This window comes from Chiloscyllium plagiosum, unplaced genomic scaffold (assembly GCF_037043375.1).
Source record: "Chiloscyllium plagiosum isolate Xiang-an unplaced genomic scaffold, Cpla_swu_hap1 HiC_scaffold_13, whole genome shotgun sequence".
NCBI lineage: Eukaryota > Metazoa > Chordata > Chondrichthyes > Orectolobiformes > Hemiscylliidae > Chiloscyllium > Chiloscyllium plagiosum.
The window spans coordinates 61066405-61083890 of record NW_028270151.1 but is presented as its reverse complement, the minus strand read 5'-3'; the positions used below and the strand labels follow the sequence as shown (position 1 = coordinate 61083890).

Genomic DNA, 17486 nt, shown 5'->3' with positions numbered 1-17486 from the left:
TTGTTACTACTCAAACTAACAAGGTGCAGAAAAGCACTTTTTGAAAATCATATAAATTTAGCAGACAGTGATAACCATATTGACAATAATTGTGTGTAATTAATAGACCTACTGCAACATTTTGTAAGCTCACCTAAAGAACTGAAAACATCGCATAGTTCTTGGAATTGAGGATTTTTATAAGTTGATAAGGCCTCATTATTCCTTAGCTATCTCTGCTAATTCCCATTAATTTATTTCTTAAGTAGTGCCTTGTGAGAATCCACAACTTTATCAAAAGTTAGTTGTTATCCCAAACCAAAACTGCTTTTGTCAAGAATAATACCAAAACTTTGTTCACCTTATTGAAAATGTTATTTAATTCATTCAATTAGAGATGTTGCAAAGTGATTACTGAACACGTTTGCAGACATCAGTTATCCAAACTATCCGAAAACTGTATATGCTCACTGCTGACTATTTCTCAAAGTGCCTGCTGCGATGAATTTTAAAAATGAATATAAAAGTCCTAAGTATAAAACTTCATTTTTCTTAGACAATATAGTCTTCCATTCATTTTTTTTTCCTTTTTAGATATTTGATACGTATTTTAATTCTTTGTTGAAATAAATTTGAGAGTTGGCATGCTCGTTTGCCTGCTCCTGGGTGTCAACAAGCATTGCATTGCTGAACAAAGTCTATCTTCAACAATGTCACGGCTGAACCTCATTCCAAACAGGATATGCCCTTGAAAGAGTTAGTATTAAATTATAACTTGAATTCATGTTAAACATCTGTCCTGATGGCATATTAAATTGCCATAAAGATGTCCAGTTTGTCTGAGTGTTTGATAAATGTGTGGTAGTTCTCAAGAATGAACAAGGCAACCTGTTGCTGAACCTCTTTCAGCTAAATGTCTGATAGAAATTTTAATTCCCCCTAACCAACATTCATTCACAATAAAGCCAACCTATATTCCGTTTTCATTCTATTAACAGTAGCTTACTTAACCGGCAAGCGCTAAAGGTTTATATATGTTATGAATATTTAAAGGAAGTGAAGGGAGCACAGTTATGATGAAAGTGAGAAATGTAATTGACTGCAATGCAACACAAAGAATTGCAGACATGAAGTGAGGAAAAGGGGCTAGCATTTGCAAAAGTCAGAAAATAATTTTGCACTTATTAGGCATGTTCATATGAATTATCTGAAGTTTAGAAATATGAATGGATGAAATTTTAACTCCATCAAAATCCATCCATTTGTAGAATTAAAATTCAGCCTTCTGTGAGAGAAATTATTGAACTATCAACATTGAAAAGATTATAATTTCAGCTTCTGAAATAATGAAAACTGTAACCGAAATACACATGCTCTATAAAGCTAGCTTAAACTTGAATGAAGGCATTATTTAACTCCCTTTCTTTACAAACAGCATAATTTCAAATGAATAATCTCAATACTGCATACAGTATCCTGCATTAGAGAGTGATACTAATGAAAAGGTGGGCTAAAATCAACTTAATTAGCTTTCCTTTAACTTTGCAGGCTGGCCGATATGGGCAGTTGACTTATATTCGAGTTTATCAAGGTATGCTAAAGAAGAGTGAAAACATTTATAATACACGAACAGGCAAGAAGATTAGAGTACAGCGTTTAGTCCGAATGCATGCTGATCAGATGGAGGTAAGATTTTTAACCTGATACATTTTATTTTGTCTCCTCTTCCCATCTATCCTGATATAAGCAATGTGAGTGGATGTTCTGATATCCAGTGTCTGTCTATTCGTCCGTACGAGTTATTTTGTGTTAAAAATAATAATAGCCTGTTAGAAATTGGATAAGTTCTGCAGGCTCATGGCTAAGCCAGTCTTCCCAGGTATGTAGCGATAGGGGCATTGTTTGGAAAGTTGGGAAAATCATGTTAGATCAGCAGTAAGGAGATTCCAGATGTCGAGAGCAAGAAGTCCCATTTTCCAGCCTAATGCTAAACAGTAAGATGGGAATTCTTGCTCGTGAGTAACGAAGAGGCCTATTTGCAATTATTAACATATATTCACATCTTTATATTATCTTGTGTTATTAATGTATAGTTTCCCAATCTCCCATTCACCAATAGAAAATGGATGGCAACAATTCCCGACATGAAAGTCAGGTAGTAACTTGGTGACTCTAGTTTGCTGCTTACTCTTCCGGATGTCCAACAGTCACCAGAATCTCATGGCATGCTTAACAGATATTAATGATAGGTCCTGTCCTCCTCCCTCCCCCGAGATTCTCTAGGACCTTCTGGTCCCTGATCACAAAGTGGAGTGCCGATTGTCCTCCTAGCCAACTTGTTGGAGGCAATGAGGCAACTGACAGGAACCCATGTTTGTTCTTGAGGTTTAAACTATTGCGGATATATATATAGTGCCTACTATATTATATATTACGTGTGTATATGTGAATTTAGGTGCTTTTCTTAAAATAAGGGTTGATAATGATAGATTACATTTGGGTTTAAGCTCACCTTATAACCATGTGACAAATTAAATAGTGATGACTGATTCATTGTTCAGCTAGGAAACTGAAGTAAAGTCAGTTAATCATCATATGTTCGCTACAGTGCATTGCTAGTGGATTGCTTTCATTGATTTGGAGATAATGATTAAAAGCTGTACAATCATTAAAGTTAGTTGGATTTTGTTTCTGCATGCAAATGGTAATAATAATATTTACAAGTTCTTGTATTAGGATAGATACTACAAAGCTAAAGAAAGTTGGAACTGTTTCATAAGCAATGTTTCCAACAATGCAGCTTTCTCCTGTTGTGACAAACTTTAGTTGAAATTGCACGCCTATACCCATTGTGGGCTTTAATCCCGCAACTTTCCAAATCAGCCAAACTTAGTGTGTTACGGAAATTGTACTTAAAATGGATGAGTTGTTAGCTATTTCACTAAACTTCATTTGAGGCAAAGAGACTTTGATGACTAGTTTTTAAGAATGCCAATTTACATGATTATCTTATTTGTCTTCCATAGGACGTTGAGGAGGTTTATGCTGGTGACATTTGTGCTCTGTTTGGCATTGATTGTGCCAGTGGTGATACATTCACGGCAAGAACAAGCTGTAACCTTTCAATGGTAGGGAAGAAATTTAACATTTTCAAGCATTGATAGTTTCTTCAACAGTTCCTCGAGAGAATATCTCTTGTTTCCGAAATCCCATTACAACTGAGCAACATAAATGTTCGCGTGAAAATGTGGGACCTTGAGTCATTTATGAGATCAAGTACCTGTCATCATGGATCACTCTGTGGTTGGATCTGTATTACCTATTAGGGTCCTATTGGCTGACATGGATCAGTGCTTGGCAATAATTCCAAAGAGGATTTTAATGGTACATGGAGGTTCTCCTCATTTACCAGGAGCACTGTCCTGTCCTGTGTTCAGTTTACCTTCCCTTTTCTCCAGTTACTCCCTCATAAAAATTGCCTGTGCCTCATCAATCTCTTTCAGATTTTCTCAGTATCCTTCTTGGTGATTCATTTGTTTTGAGTTCATTCTGTTGGTTTGAGAACTCATATTGACCTAAGTCTGCAGAGGATATGCCACACATGTAATCTTCTGTTGTGAATGCTTTCACAAAATATTATTTTCAGTTTTCTATCCATCCTCAATTTGAACCTTGTTTGCACTATTTATGGTTCTCTGATTTTCTGTGACAAACCTTTTGTTGAAGTATTAGAATTCACACCTATCCATTTTATGATAGAGTTTCTTCCCTTCAAATCTACTGGAACTCACGTTTCGCTGTTTTTGCAGTTTATAGAGTTTCTTGTTTAGAGTTTCTTAACCACTCATCTGATTGATGACCTTATGCCTCTGTTAAATCTTTCTGGGACCTGATTCCCTTGCACCTACCATATCCAGTTTGTGCTTTCCAGTTGTTAACTCCGTGTTCCATAAAATTTGCCTTTGTTCCTGTATGGTTTTGGTGCAGCCTTTCCTCCTGTGTCAGTCATTTTTCCACTGAATTTATTCCTAGTTTAAAATGAAAGCTTTATTACGTATGCCATTAATATCAATGGAAGTAATATTTTTGCTGCTATTGGTCTGTTTGTTTGTAAATACAGAGGAATCTTGATTACCCGAACGAGATGGGCGGGCAGTATTTCATTCAAATAATTGATTATTCGGTTAATTGATTCAATGCCTCTCCTCTGAGGCTTGGGGTTTTGTGAAGTTTCCTTTTTCCTCACTCTGCCTCGGGGTTTGTTTCTGAGCAGAAACCCACTTGTGTGTAAGGGCCCTGCAGCATTGCTGAAGCCTCCCGCATCCCCCCAATCATTTCAGTGGGATCAACACAATGAGTACTTGCTCCCCATCTGCTCCCCGTTCAGGAGACTAGGCAACAGCACACTGCGTGTGAGCCCCTGCACCATCTGCGTCCACCCCTAATCCGGCCCCCATCTGCCATTCAGTCCAGTCCCGCCCCTCTGCCCCACCCCGCGTTCACCCCCAACCCCACTCACCCCAACCACTCTGTCTGCCCCTGCCCATCCCCAACCCCTTGCAGCTCTGCCCCCAACTCCACCTGCCCGCCTACCCTGTCAAATCTCACCCCCCCATCGGCCCCCCCTTACCCATCCAACCCCAACCCCTGTCTGCCCCACCCCGCCCCTCATATGCCCCCAGCTGACTCCCTCTCCCCCCCCCCCCCCCCCCCCACCCCACACACACCCACTGCCTTCCCTGACCGTCAGTCCCCCAACCCACCTCCAGGGCAGCCGGACTGGACACCAACTCTAAGACTGCAGTTGCATTTGGGGAGCGGGGGGTGATGAGTCTCAAAGTAGCACACGTGTGCACACACAGACACACAAAACGTTTTGCTAAAACATTTTGACAAGTTCTACCTTTGCCCTCAGGCCAATCTTGGAAAGATTACCTGAGGAAGTGGGGTTTAGGGTATACCCCTGTGTAGAGCACCATGGAAAGTGTGGAGGGCGAGAAAGAGAGAGGGCGGGTGATCAGTCATTTGGAGAGGGTGGCTGGCCTCCCATTGATGTCCAGGACTATTTTCTGCAGCATTTCAGTAAGCTGAGTTCACTTTTAATCATTGTAAACAAAAGATACGATCAGTGTTGGAAACACCTCTTTGATGCAATGTTTCTATAAGGACCTTGAGAGCATCTTCAGATAATCCGAATTTCGGATAATTGATATTTGGATAATCGAGGTTCCTCTGTAATACATTTCAAAAACTAATGGACAGATTTCAACAATATTTGGTAGATGGGGTAGGGTCCAAAGGAGAACTGACTAGTTTTAGTCAAAGATATAGATTGGAATCCTGGAGTTTTTAAACAGATCAATCTGCTACTGTTGGGAGAGAGGGTAACTCAATTTTTTTCCCTTTGGAATGTTGTGATTTGTCATTATTCTGGCCCAATTTGTCATAGCTGTCAAAATATGAATAGTATTTTTAGATGTGTAGATAATTAATATGCCCTAAACAGGTAAAGAAAATGATTGAAAAGGTTAATGGAATATATCTTTATATCTAAAGGACTGGAGTATTCGGACAAAATATGTATGCTGCAGCTATACAAAACCCTGATTAGATCCTACCTGGAGTACTGTGAACAGATCTGAGCACCACACTTTAGGAAAGGTATATTAGCCTTGAGGGAATATTATATAGATTTGCAAGAATGAGACCTGGACTTCAGGAATTAGATTATAAGGAGAGATTAAACAAATTAGACCTCTTTTCTCCAGAATTTAGAAGGTTAAGGGTAACCTGATTGAATCGTCAAGATATGAACAGGAAAATACAGGATAGACAAAAGTAAACTATTTCCACTGGTTGGAAATTCTAGAATTAGGAAGCATTGTCTAAAAATTAGGACCGGACTGTACAAGAGAGATGTTAGGAAGCACTTCTACACACAATGGATGGTAGAGGTTTCAAATTTCCACTTACAGTAGTTGGTGCTCGTTCAGTTATTATTTTTCTGACATAGATATTTTTTTCTTAATTGGTGTTAAGAGATGTAGGCCAAAGGCAGGTATATGTAATTAGGCCATAGGTCAGCTATGATTTTATTGAATGGTGGAACAGACTTGAGGGTCTAAATGGCTTACCACTGGTCCTATGTTTGAGCTGGTTATTGGATGCGGATTGACATGAAATTTCTGCAGTGAGATAGAAGGGCTTAATAAGCATTCTCTTTTCAGCTTTGGAGCTAGAGTATCAAGTAGGCAGGGTAAAATGTGAAGGAGGAACTGTACAGTTGTAATAATGTAGAGGTTACATAGTGTGACAAAGGTATGACTTTAGTGAGTGTCTTTGTCAAATGTTTGTTGAACTAGCAAGTCGGAGCATGTTAATTCTGTTTCAATTCAAAGCTTCATTTGGGGAAATTTGAAAGAATTACGTTACATAAATGTTAATTTGTGATAATTTTAGCATCAAACAATTTCCGCACATTTATTTGAAAAGTACATTTCTACTGTCCATTTACAAATTTGGAAAAATCACCAGATGGTTTACAAAATATGGTGGGAAAAAGAAAATAAATGTAGTTACTGTCTCCCACATTCTTCTAGTAAGCTAGAACTACAGCAGACAAATTGAACAAGTATACTTTTATGAACAAGGGAACCCAGTACTGTATTGCACAGTGGATTTCATATTCTTCTGAACTTGAAGACTGATATCTGGAAGGGCTTCACCAATGATCAGTGGGCACAAAACTAAGCTGGATATTTTTAAGTCATGCTATTTTAAAATGATAACTCTTAAGTATAGTAATGTAATTGAATAATACAGAACTATAAGAATCTGACATCTGAATAGTTTATGTTAATAGTAATTATTCTATTTTTAAATGTTACACAGGAATCTATTCATGTCCCTGAACCTGTAATATCGGTGGCAATAAAACCTGTCAACAAGGTCTGTAAAATTGGGAGAAAGGAATTGTGCTATTTAAACTTTGTAGGTTCGATGTTTTTTTAAAGAATATGCTTGATGTAAATTGGAAATTCAGGCTTGAGTCTCTACCCTGCATAATGTTTGTGTTCTGATTCTAAATGAAAGGTGATTTATTTTTCTCTCGCTGTGCTTTTATTGAAGCATGCGTTTTTTCTAGGGTTAGTTACATACTATAAAATGAAAGTCAGATGTAGCAGAAATAAATCAAAATATACAGAAAATGTACAAGAGCTTGAAATCAGATACAAGTGCTAAAATATTGTGAAAGTAGAGCTATGATATGAAAATTCAGGAATGAAAATGTAAATTTGTGACCTATTTTCTTTACATGAATGAAATAATGATTTAATTTGAAGTACTCTTGCAGTTATTGGATCCAGTTTTTGTGATGAAATAAATATAATTATTTAAATAATTTAGGTCTGTCAAATCTATTTAGCATCAGAAAGATCATAACAATTAATATTGTACATATTCTTCTTTGTACTGTGATATTTAGAAAGTAAAAGAATTCTTAGATACTTTCCTAAGGTTAAAAACTTCCCAAACTCAAAGTCTCAATACTTTGCTGCAACTTAATACAAATGTTGCAGCTTTGTTCAGGAATAGAAGGATCTAATTTTCCTTTCCAGGTTTTGTAACTATATTGAAACTACAAATACATTGTTTTCACTAAACAGAGAATCACTAAGACAGTAAAAAAATTATAAAATGTTCTGTTTCAGAATGATTTGGATAAATTTTCCAAAGGAATTGGCAGATTTACACGAGAGGACCCCACTTTTAGAGTTACTTATGACCCTGAGAGCAGAGAAACAATTGTATCTGGAATGGGAGAATTACACTTGGAAATATATGCACAGGTATTTCACCTATTGTAATTTATATATTTTTAATTTTGGCATAGTTCATTAAGTGTTTTGTGAAAATTGGGTTTCTAACTGAATGCATTTCAGATGTCCACAGTACTTCGAGATTAAACACTAATGTTTATTATGTCGTTTGAGTGGTTCTGTCAACACTTAAATTAATTGCATTCAGGTAATATGTTGAAGGAAAACTCTAGATTTAAGCTTTTTTTTCCACAGTATTCCCAATAACTGAAGGGTGCTGTATCATTTAAAAAGGAGATAGACAAGTTTTTAATTAACAATGAGTTGAAAGGGGATGGGCAGGAAAGGGGAGTTGAGGCAGAGATAAGACCAGCCATGATTGCACTGAATAGTGGAGTAGGCGCATGGGCTGAATTGATTACTCCTGCTCCTAGTTCTTAAGTTTATATAATGAATGTCTTATATTTGGTCACCTTAAAATTCTGTTAGTATGTAAATTCTATTTAAAACTTGATATAGCTGCTAATTTCATTGCAATTAGAGCATCATTTGCTTTTTTTCCTATTCTGCCCAACCATTGTCAGTTAAGTGGAAATCTGAATGCTGTCATTCATGTTATCACTACATATATAAAATCCTATGCATTGTTTAAGATACTAGATATTGTGATGTTCAGATTTTAATATCCATTATTATTTATACTTGCATGATAATGTATGGTGCACTTTATGGACTGGTAAAATTTATCTTGCACCAAACCAGCCTGAGTATAAAACAAGCAAGTGCAATCTCCATAATTGTAAAATCATTATACTGAAATTCTCAGTTATTTTCAAAGACAAGGACGGAAAACAAAACAAAAACTGAGTTTTAAAGTCGGACCAAGATTACTGAAGGCTATGCCAGCAAGTCTGAGTCCCTGGATGAGAAGGAAGTGGATAGTGAAATTTCAAAAATTTAACTTCCTGATCTGAATTAAATATACTGAAAATAATTGAGTCATACAGGTTCAGGAATAAATATTTAGGCTATTTTATCTTACTGACAGCAAGTAAACATACAGAATGAGAATTAAGGCACTTAACTACAAATATATTTTTATGCATCAGAAAATCAATCAGCTGTGCTGCCTTACCACTTCTCCATTAGCAGAGTAACTAATAGTATAATTAACATTTAACATTAAAACTGGTTAATGCTTGCATGAGGTCAGCCAGAAGTATCAGTTCGTAATGCCTACAATTTGACATCAGTCGCATGATAACCCATATTGAGCTGTTGAGTCTGTCTCCAGGATAAATGATCTAACTGAAGTCATGTAAGTGCTCGGAATTAATTTATGAGCAACAGTCTCCCAAAATCACAGCTAGAACGCTGGTGTAAATTAGGCTAATAAGTGGTGATCCCTTTGTATTGCTTTGAATGAATCCATAAATAATATTTAATTATTTTATATTCTCAATATTTAGAGACTAGAGAGAGAATACAATTGTTCCTGTGTAATGGGAAAGCCTAAAGTTGCCTTCAGAGAAACGATCTCTACCTGTGTTCCGTAAGTAGTTCACGACTGTCACTTGACTGGACTTAATTTTCATTAACTACTTTGTAGTTTAAGTTGTATTACAACATTAATTTAACTGAAGTTCAAGAGATCATTTTCTATGTCTTGCCTGAGTTCTGCATTCAGTGCCTGATATATTTACTTGGAATCCTTATTCACTGAGCGAAATTTGCGTTTTATATTCCATATCTTCCCTAACTTTTCCAGGGCAGTGAAAAGCTAAACAACATAACAGAAGTGAGCCATTTAGTTCTTTAAGCCACTTTTTCCATTTTTAAGTAAGGTAGTTCTCCATCTGTATTCAACTTGATCCATGGCCCCATATCATTTAGTACTTTTGGCTAAAGGCAGCCTGTTGATCTCAGATTTAAAATTGTTAATTGATCTAGCATCCACTGATTTGTACAAGAGTTCTCTACACTTTCATCACCCTTTTCAAGATGAAATATTTACCAGCTTCTCTTTTTGAATAACCTTGTTCTGATTTTAAGGCAATGTTTCCTTGCTAAGCTCGCCCACGGACAGAAATCATTTCTATCAATCCAGTGAAATGCTTTTAAAATCTGGAAAACCTCATTCAAATTATTCCTCAACATTGTCTTCCATGAGTACAAACCTAGTTTATGTAATCTGTTGGCCTAATCTTACTGTATTGGTATCATTCTGGTGAATCTGCTGCACGGGGGGCTAGATTAGAGTGGTGCTGGAAAAGCACAGCAGTTCAGGCAGTATCTGAGGAGCAGTATAATCTACGTTTAGGGCAAAAGCCCTTCATCAGGAATACCTGATGAATCTGCTGCACTCCTACTAAGGCATTCTGAGGTGCATTGTCTGGAATAGAAGTATAGATTTGTTCATTTGGTGTTAAAGAAAGGACCATAATGCTGGTGAATATGTAGATTAATGATGTCAATGACATTTAATTTGTAAGAAAATTAAGTTAAGTGGCACTACAGTGGCATTATGCGTTCAACACCAACACATATACTGAACCTCTGTCGTGAGAAATCCATTGCTGGTGCATTTGCAACTATTCACATTGCACCGTTTGAAGCTGTTGATTCAATTGTGAACTCTAAACTGCTTTCCCAGCCATATGAGTAAAAACATCCTAACACTATTCCAATTTATACTTGAGGAAAACTGTTAAATGTCTGTCTTGAATTCTGACTTTGACCATCTTTCAGGTATATGCTCACTCTCACTGGAAAGCTTAGAAATGATTTCCTTTGTATTATTATCCTGGTCTGTAATAACTGTAGTAAATTAAGGAATCATAAATTGGGAAAAATAATGTGGCTATTGAATGGAAGAAAGTTTTCAGAAGTGTCAGTTCAACACAGCGTATCTTGATTCACAGAAAGGAATTCGTTCCCAAATCATTCACAAATTATGATGGTGTAAATTCTCAAAGTTAGACAATCCGAATTTCCAGTTTGTGTATAATTTCATAAATTGGTTCAGTGTTGTTCATTGACCGTTCTTTATTTTGAGATATCAGGGCATTTTCTACTGATGAGAATAATCGTGGTTTTATTAAATTAGCATTAAGTTAAAAGTTACACAGTATCAGGTTATAGACCAACAGGTGTATTTAGAAGTACAAGCTTTTGGAGCGTTGCTCCTTTGTCAGGTAGCTAGTGCTCCAAAAGCTTGTACCTGCAACTAAACCTGTTGGATTATATCTTGGTGTCATGTGATTTTTAACTTTGTCCACCCCAGTCCACCACCGGCACTTCCACATCATAGCATTAAGTTAGCACACAAGCTTGACCACAGCTTCAGTATCTTGTACTGTTTAAATATGTTATTTAAAGCAATAATAGAAAATGTAATTTGAGGACAACATTTGAGCAGCAGTGTTAAACTCATTGGTGGTTATAAATATTAGTTAAATTAGTTCACGTGCAATGTTCGTAATATTCTCTTTTTTGAACTGTCGTACATACTGCTACAAATGCAATGGAAAATAATCACTTTAGGTAAATGAGACTAGTGTGTGAGTGGTTTGAGCTCAGTTTATGAGAAGACCTTCCATAGCTGACCCTTCAATTCTTTCTGATCCCGACTTTTCAAATTTTTCTGATCCCAACCCTTTAGTCCTTTCCAATCCCGATCCTTCGAATCTTTCCAGTCCCGATCCTTCGGTCCTTTCCAATCCCGATCCTTCGGTCCTTTCCAATCCCGATCCTTCGAATCTTTCCAATCCCGACTCTTCGGTCCTTTCCAATCCCGATCCTTCGAATCTTTCCAATCCCGATCCTTCGGTCCTTTCCAATCCCGACTCTTTGGTCCTTTCCAATCCCGATCCTTCGAATCTTTCCAATCCCGATCCTTCGGTCCTTTCCAATCCCGATCCTTCGAATCTTTCCAATCCCGACTCTTCGGGCCTTTCCAATCCCGACCCTTCGAATCTTTCAAGTCCTGACCCTTCAAATCTCTCGGCTTCCAATGCGTTAAAAGAGCTTTCAGATAGAGATGGCAAGCAAAAGTATTTCACAATCACGGATTTTTTGGGGTGCCACTTCACCCACATAAAACAAGTGACAGTCTCCTGTTGAGGGCAGAGAACATAACGTTATTTAACATGTAATTATTGTGCAGGCAGTGATCATTGGGAAAGGGACTTCAGTAGTCTCTGTAGCAACTAGTTGTTTTTAAATTATTGATTAATTTACCTGAGTTGGCAACTCATGGAGAAGAATTGTGTAAATAAATCGAAGAAATTTGTCTTTCCTTATCTGAAAAAAAACATTTAATTAATTAAAGTTTTGATAAAAATGCCACAATGTTCAGATTATTTCAATTTCTTACCTGTTGGTTAACTTTCTGTATTTGAACCATGTTATACTTCATAACTTCAGTGGATTTTTTCCAGATGATATAACTGGCACTAATTTTTGCCAGAAGCCAGATTGGCATCATGTCAGGATGTATAAATCCATAATTATCTAATATCCAGAGAGAAAATGAAAGTTTTGAAACATATAACATTTATAATTGTAGTTAAGTTTTCTTGAATACTTTCTTATTCTAAAAATTGGCACGATGACTAATTAAGTGACAATGGTCACTGAAACTTCATACCTGGGATACTGTAGCCTACCACAAGATGCTTCTGTTGCAAATTGAGGTAAAATTTATTATCTTTTTCAAAGCTGCCTTTCATATCATCTTTCATATTGCATTTTAAAGCTGTGTTTGAATTTTTTTTCTTTTGGAAGAGTACATTAGCTGCACAGTTGATAGTAACCTGTGGTGAGAAACAATTATTATAATCATCAGTTTTGTTTTGTTAGTCATACTATTAGCATTTGTATTTGTTGCATCGTGAGGCAAAGATAGCCACTCATTTAGTTTGGTTCCCTCTGTTTAAGTGGATTGTGAAAGATAGAAAGCCCCTGTCACTTAACCCCAATGTCAAAAGCAAATTATCAAAATATTTTTTAAAAGTTACTGAGAGTCACTTTGACAGTGGAAATTGGAAAAAAAGGCAAAACTATGCTATTAGTATTCTACTTACATGTGAAGGGCCTTCTTGATTTTTCACTTCGAATTCTAAGTGGTACTTGTGTCCAATGTTCAAAATTACCTGGATTAAAAAAAAGTTTATGTTGAGTCAGTTTTGATAGTAACAATAGCATCCACAATTCAGTGTACTTTACACAAAGCATTTTTGTGCATGTGTCAATTTGTGCAAAAAATCAGAATGTATCGGATTAGAAACTGTTCATGTGTTATGAAGCATAGTCTTTTAACAATTGGTGAAATAAAATTCATTGTTATTAATTATTGCTGTCCAATTGAAATCCCTCCATGACTTTATTGTGGTGGGTTGCCATCAACATGTACATACGAAAGACAACTGGAAATGATTGTTCAAAATCAAAACTTTCTCCATGACCTTGAATTAAATATTAGAAATGGTGCATGACACTAGTGAGTTGAAATTACATCAAAACAATCTAGCTTTTCCTTTCATGGTTTATAATACCCTACATTTTGTAATACGATCGACTGATTGCAGTTATAAATGTTGTCATTAGCTTTTTTCAGCTGAAAGAGGAAGACAGTCAACTTATAGACTAAACCTTGCAGCGAATCTGAGATTTTAGCGGCAGAAAAAACACTCAGAAGAACTCTCTATAATGTGGTTTATATAGTCCACTACAGTATACCTCCCAAGATTTTTGACAGGGCAATTATAAAGCAGAGTTTGACACTGAGATAAGGATATTGCGGCTGATGCGAAAACATTTGGTCAGACTTAGATTTTAAGCAGTGTCTGTAAGAAATTTAGAGTCCTTTAGGAAGTGAGTTAAGAACTTGAGCAGCTGAAGGCACAGTGACAAATGGTAGAGCCATTAAAATCAGAGGTGCTTTAAATTTTGTTTTCAACAATAGTTACTCAAATAAATGGCAGGCAACAGAAATGATCAAGTGTATCAAAATCATCAATCATTAAGTTTAAAATAAGAATCTAGCAATGTATAATGAGCAACAGCTACAACATAAATGAATCAGTTCAAATTACAAGAAAATCTTTTCACTCCATTTTGCACTTCTCAATTAAATTGAAAGTTTGCTGCTAAAAACATAGTATGAGTGTTTAAAATGACAACATTTTCATTTTAAATGAAATAACAAACATACCTACACAGTATAGTGTCCTGTAATAGAAATACCTCTAAAAAGGTTAATGTGCCATTTGAGAAGCTGTGAATCTCTAATTCAAGAGGACAACCCTCTAAAAATATGAAACTGGGCAGGCAACACTGACTCACATGCAACTCTCTGATGGCAAGATTGGTAGTTCTTCACCTAGTAGCTAATGTTTGTCTCTTATTTGGACAAAACTGGGAAGATAATAATGGGGAACACCCTCAATCAGTATTTTGCTTCAGTTTTCAAGGTGGAGGACTGTGAAACAATTCCCTACAGTAATAGGTAATACAGAGATGTATAGAGAGGAGAAACAATTGCCACCCCCAAGCAAAACGTACTAAGCAAACTATTAGGATTAAAGGCAAAGAAGTTCCCAGGATCTCATCTTCTAACTTTCTGGTTCAAACTTTTTGGCAAAGCTCTTTCATGTATTAGCAGGGAGTTCGCATTTATTTTTAAAAGTTAATGGGCATCCTTGAGATCATCATCACAAACTCTACCACCTAGGAAATGCTCATGGGTACATAGAAACATCATTACCTCCAAACACCCCCTCTCCAAGTCCCATACTACCTGCTGTTCTTTCATTGTCGCTGGATTTAAAATCCAGGAACTGAGTGATTACTTTGGCTACGCAGACTGCACACTTTAAGAAGGTTGATCAGCATGAACCTCAAGGGCTTTGGATGATAAATAGTAGTTCTTGTCAATGAAGCACACATTCAGTGAATTAATTTAAATTAAAAATTTGTTCCAGTGTCCTGCCTCTGGTCGATTGTGAATTGTATTAATCTGACTCTTCAAGACTTGCTGAAAATCTTTAGTTAAATTTGGGCAATGTTTGAGTCATTGGTTAAACATTTCATTATTTTGATTTCTAGGAGAGCATAAGAAAGAAAAGAACTTAAAACAGTAGGTGCTGATGGGTTGCAAATGTGAGAAAGTTCTTAGTTGCTAAGTGCATGGATTAGAATGCAGTTTTGTTTTGTACAGTTAAGTTGCCTAACCCAGCCTGCTGTGATCTTTGCAGGATTGAGGAGTTTTGGGTTTTCCTCAGTTACTCATATCTGGAAATTTCTTCATATAAAGCTAGATTCTTTTCAAACTGATTGATTCCATTCTAAGACAATAATATACAATCAAAACAGTTAAAATTCGAAGGCAGTATATTGTTCTAAATTTACAATATTCTTCATGAACTTAGTGAAACTATGGAATTTAATATTAACAGCAAATGGTGTCAGCTAAAGTCACTGATCTAACCTAACAACCATATTGTTAACTTCTTGTGCTCAAAATTTATTATTGAAAATTAGATATGGCCTTCTGCTGAGTTCCCACATTATTAAAATGAATGTGTCTAGCTTTCTTGAGCACAGGTTCCAATTCAGCAACTTTCCAATGAACAAAGGCATTTGCCATTTCCCTGTTCATGTGCTTTGCATTTTAATTCTAACTCTTTAGCTTTAACCAGGACATGTAGTGTGAAAAAGACAGAAAAAACAATTAAGAACACTAAGATCTGTTACAATTTGTTCAGAAAGCAAGTTATTTAAATTTCTGTTACTTATACTGTATCTGTTTCTTTTAAAAAAACCTTACCTCAATATAGGCTTTCTTCACTTTATGTAGTTCAAAAACTCTGGTTGGGGATCCATGGTGATAGTTTAAAAAGTGGACTGCTACGCTTGCAGCTTGTTGAGCAAGACTGGCTTCTGCAGGAATTTCGAGAGCAGTAATTGGAAGGTTGAAATGATTTGTTATTTTTGGCATTCCATACAGTGATGGTAAAAAACAAATGACGAAAGATAGAACTAGGTACATTTTTGAGCTAACCCGATGGTGAGCTAAACTGAGCCCTCGCTGGTGGACGATACAGCTTCAACAGTTGCGTCAGGATCACAGTACATTCACAACCTTAGTGGTTTTATATTCGAGTAATAAGTGCTCATGTGTCATGGACTTTGTTACAGTCTATAATGTCAGCTTCCAACACATTTGTACTTTGCCTTTAATCTGGACTTAATTTATTGTGGCTAATATACTCCGGAATGTTCTGCTGACTTCATTCTGCTAATCTAGCTTTTAACAAAAATTAATTTCCTCTTATGTTTGAACTTAAGCCAAAACTCATTTTAAGTCTAAATGTTAGGAGTGCTTTTCCACGTTTATCATTATTTTATGATTTGTGTTAATATTCATAGCTTTTAGGTTATTAATTACAAAATTAAGCATACCAGTTGTAATTTAGCTTTGGCTCATTCACATTTTGTTATATATGCTCAATGTTGTGAGTAAGGCGGGCCATTTTAAAACTCTTGTCAAAAATCTTGGGGGTTTAGCTACTATTTCAAGAAATTGATGAAGTTTACACATATATGTCCAAAACTCTGTGCTCATTCAGAAATTCAAATGCGAATCATCAGGTATTTTAATTTATTAATTCAAAACCATGTAGATTTATTCAGAAATTGGGGTAAATATATAACTTGCTTTGATAATATGTAATCTGAAACCTGAAGTTTGTGGGTAAGCTCAGCTTTGTATGAGTCAGTTAAACTACGGACTGTATTTTTGAGGGGATATTCACAGTATGTTGTGCCCAATATTTTGAATGACAGACATCCATACTGAAAAGTTGTTTTATTTCATCACTCAGTATTGACCAAGAAGTTTGCAGTTGATTATTGTACAATTTGTTAGAAAGTGATTCTTTAAATTGTTGATCAGCTAAATAAAAATACATAGAGATGAACTAATGGTAAGATTTAAAAGTACATTGTTGGACTGGAGCTCTAAGTTTTGAAGTAGAAAACAGGAGCCCAATGTTAGCACATAAATATGCCACTGGACATGTGCAATGCTTTTGGAGTTCTGAACTTGATTGGTCGCATTGGAGCCTTTTTGCAAATATTTGCTCATCTGAGCCAGCTGCATTGCTGAGCAGAAAATGGGAAAAACCTATCTAGAACTTACTTTAGTGACTGACTAGTTTACTTCGTAATGAACATTTTCAGATTTTGTACTAACCTGGATTCCAAATCAGCCAGAATATAACATTTTTTAGTTGTTTTCCTCTTCAGCAACTTGCCATTTCCTTTCTCCCATTTTTTTACTTTGTTTGCATGATGTGTTGGGCATGGTCTTATCTGAGGAAAGAAATTTATTTTCATGAAGCTGCAGGTTAGCAAGTAAGTGAAATGAAGACAACGACTTTGCAAAGCATAGCTCACAATGATTGAAATCTGCTGCTTCATAGTATTTCATCCTTCTCTTCAAATCACTGACTCTTGATGAGTTCTGTTCTATGCAGCTGCTGACTCTCAAAAACCTTGTAGAATTGACAATTTGTCTTGCACCAACCCAGCTTATTTAACTGCGATTGTTGTCAACGTTTACTAGACTAGAAGTTGACTTTATCCATTCAGAACTGCATAACAGTGTCTCAAGCACATTAATTA

At 36.1% G+C, this 17486-nt stretch overlaps 2 protein-coding genes across 4 annotated transcripts in view; one reads left to right on the top strand and one right to left on the bottom strand.

The window, feature by feature from the left end:
• gfm1 (G elongation factor, mitochondrial 1) overlaps nucleotides 1-17486 on the top strand; it is a 45014-nt gene that overhangs the window by 15297 nt on the left and 12231 nt on the right. For all 3 annotated transcript variants that reach the window (XM_043702120.2, XM_087993656.1, XM_087993655.1), the window contains 5 exons: nucleotides 1528-1665; nucleotides 3006-3107; nucleotides 6871-6927; nucleotides 7692-7829; nucleotides 9269-9351. In XM_043702120.2, the coding sequence (XP_043558055.2) occupies nucleotides 1528-1665; nucleotides 3006-3107; nucleotides 6871-6927; nucleotides 7692-7829; nucleotides 9269-9351 (518 nt within the window). The remainder of the gene's footprint in view (nucleotides 1-1527; nucleotides 1666-3005; nucleotides 3108-6870; nucleotides 6928-7691; nucleotides 7830-9268; nucleotides 9352-17486) is intronic.
• lxn (latexin) lies at nucleotides 8816-15972 on the bottom strand. Its single transcript, XM_043702122.2, has 6 exons — nucleotides 15628-15972; nucleotides 12884-12952; nucleotides 12448-12613; nucleotides 12175-12311; nucleotides 12039-12101; nucleotides 8816-11914 (listed from the first exon to the last, which is right to left on the bottom strand). The coding sequence occupies exons 1-6, from the start codon at nucleotides 15847-15849 to the stop codon at nucleotides 11375-11377; spliced, it is 1197 nt and encodes a 398-aa protein (XP_043558057.2). The 5' UTR covers nucleotides 15850-15972; the 3' UTR covers nucleotides 8816-11374.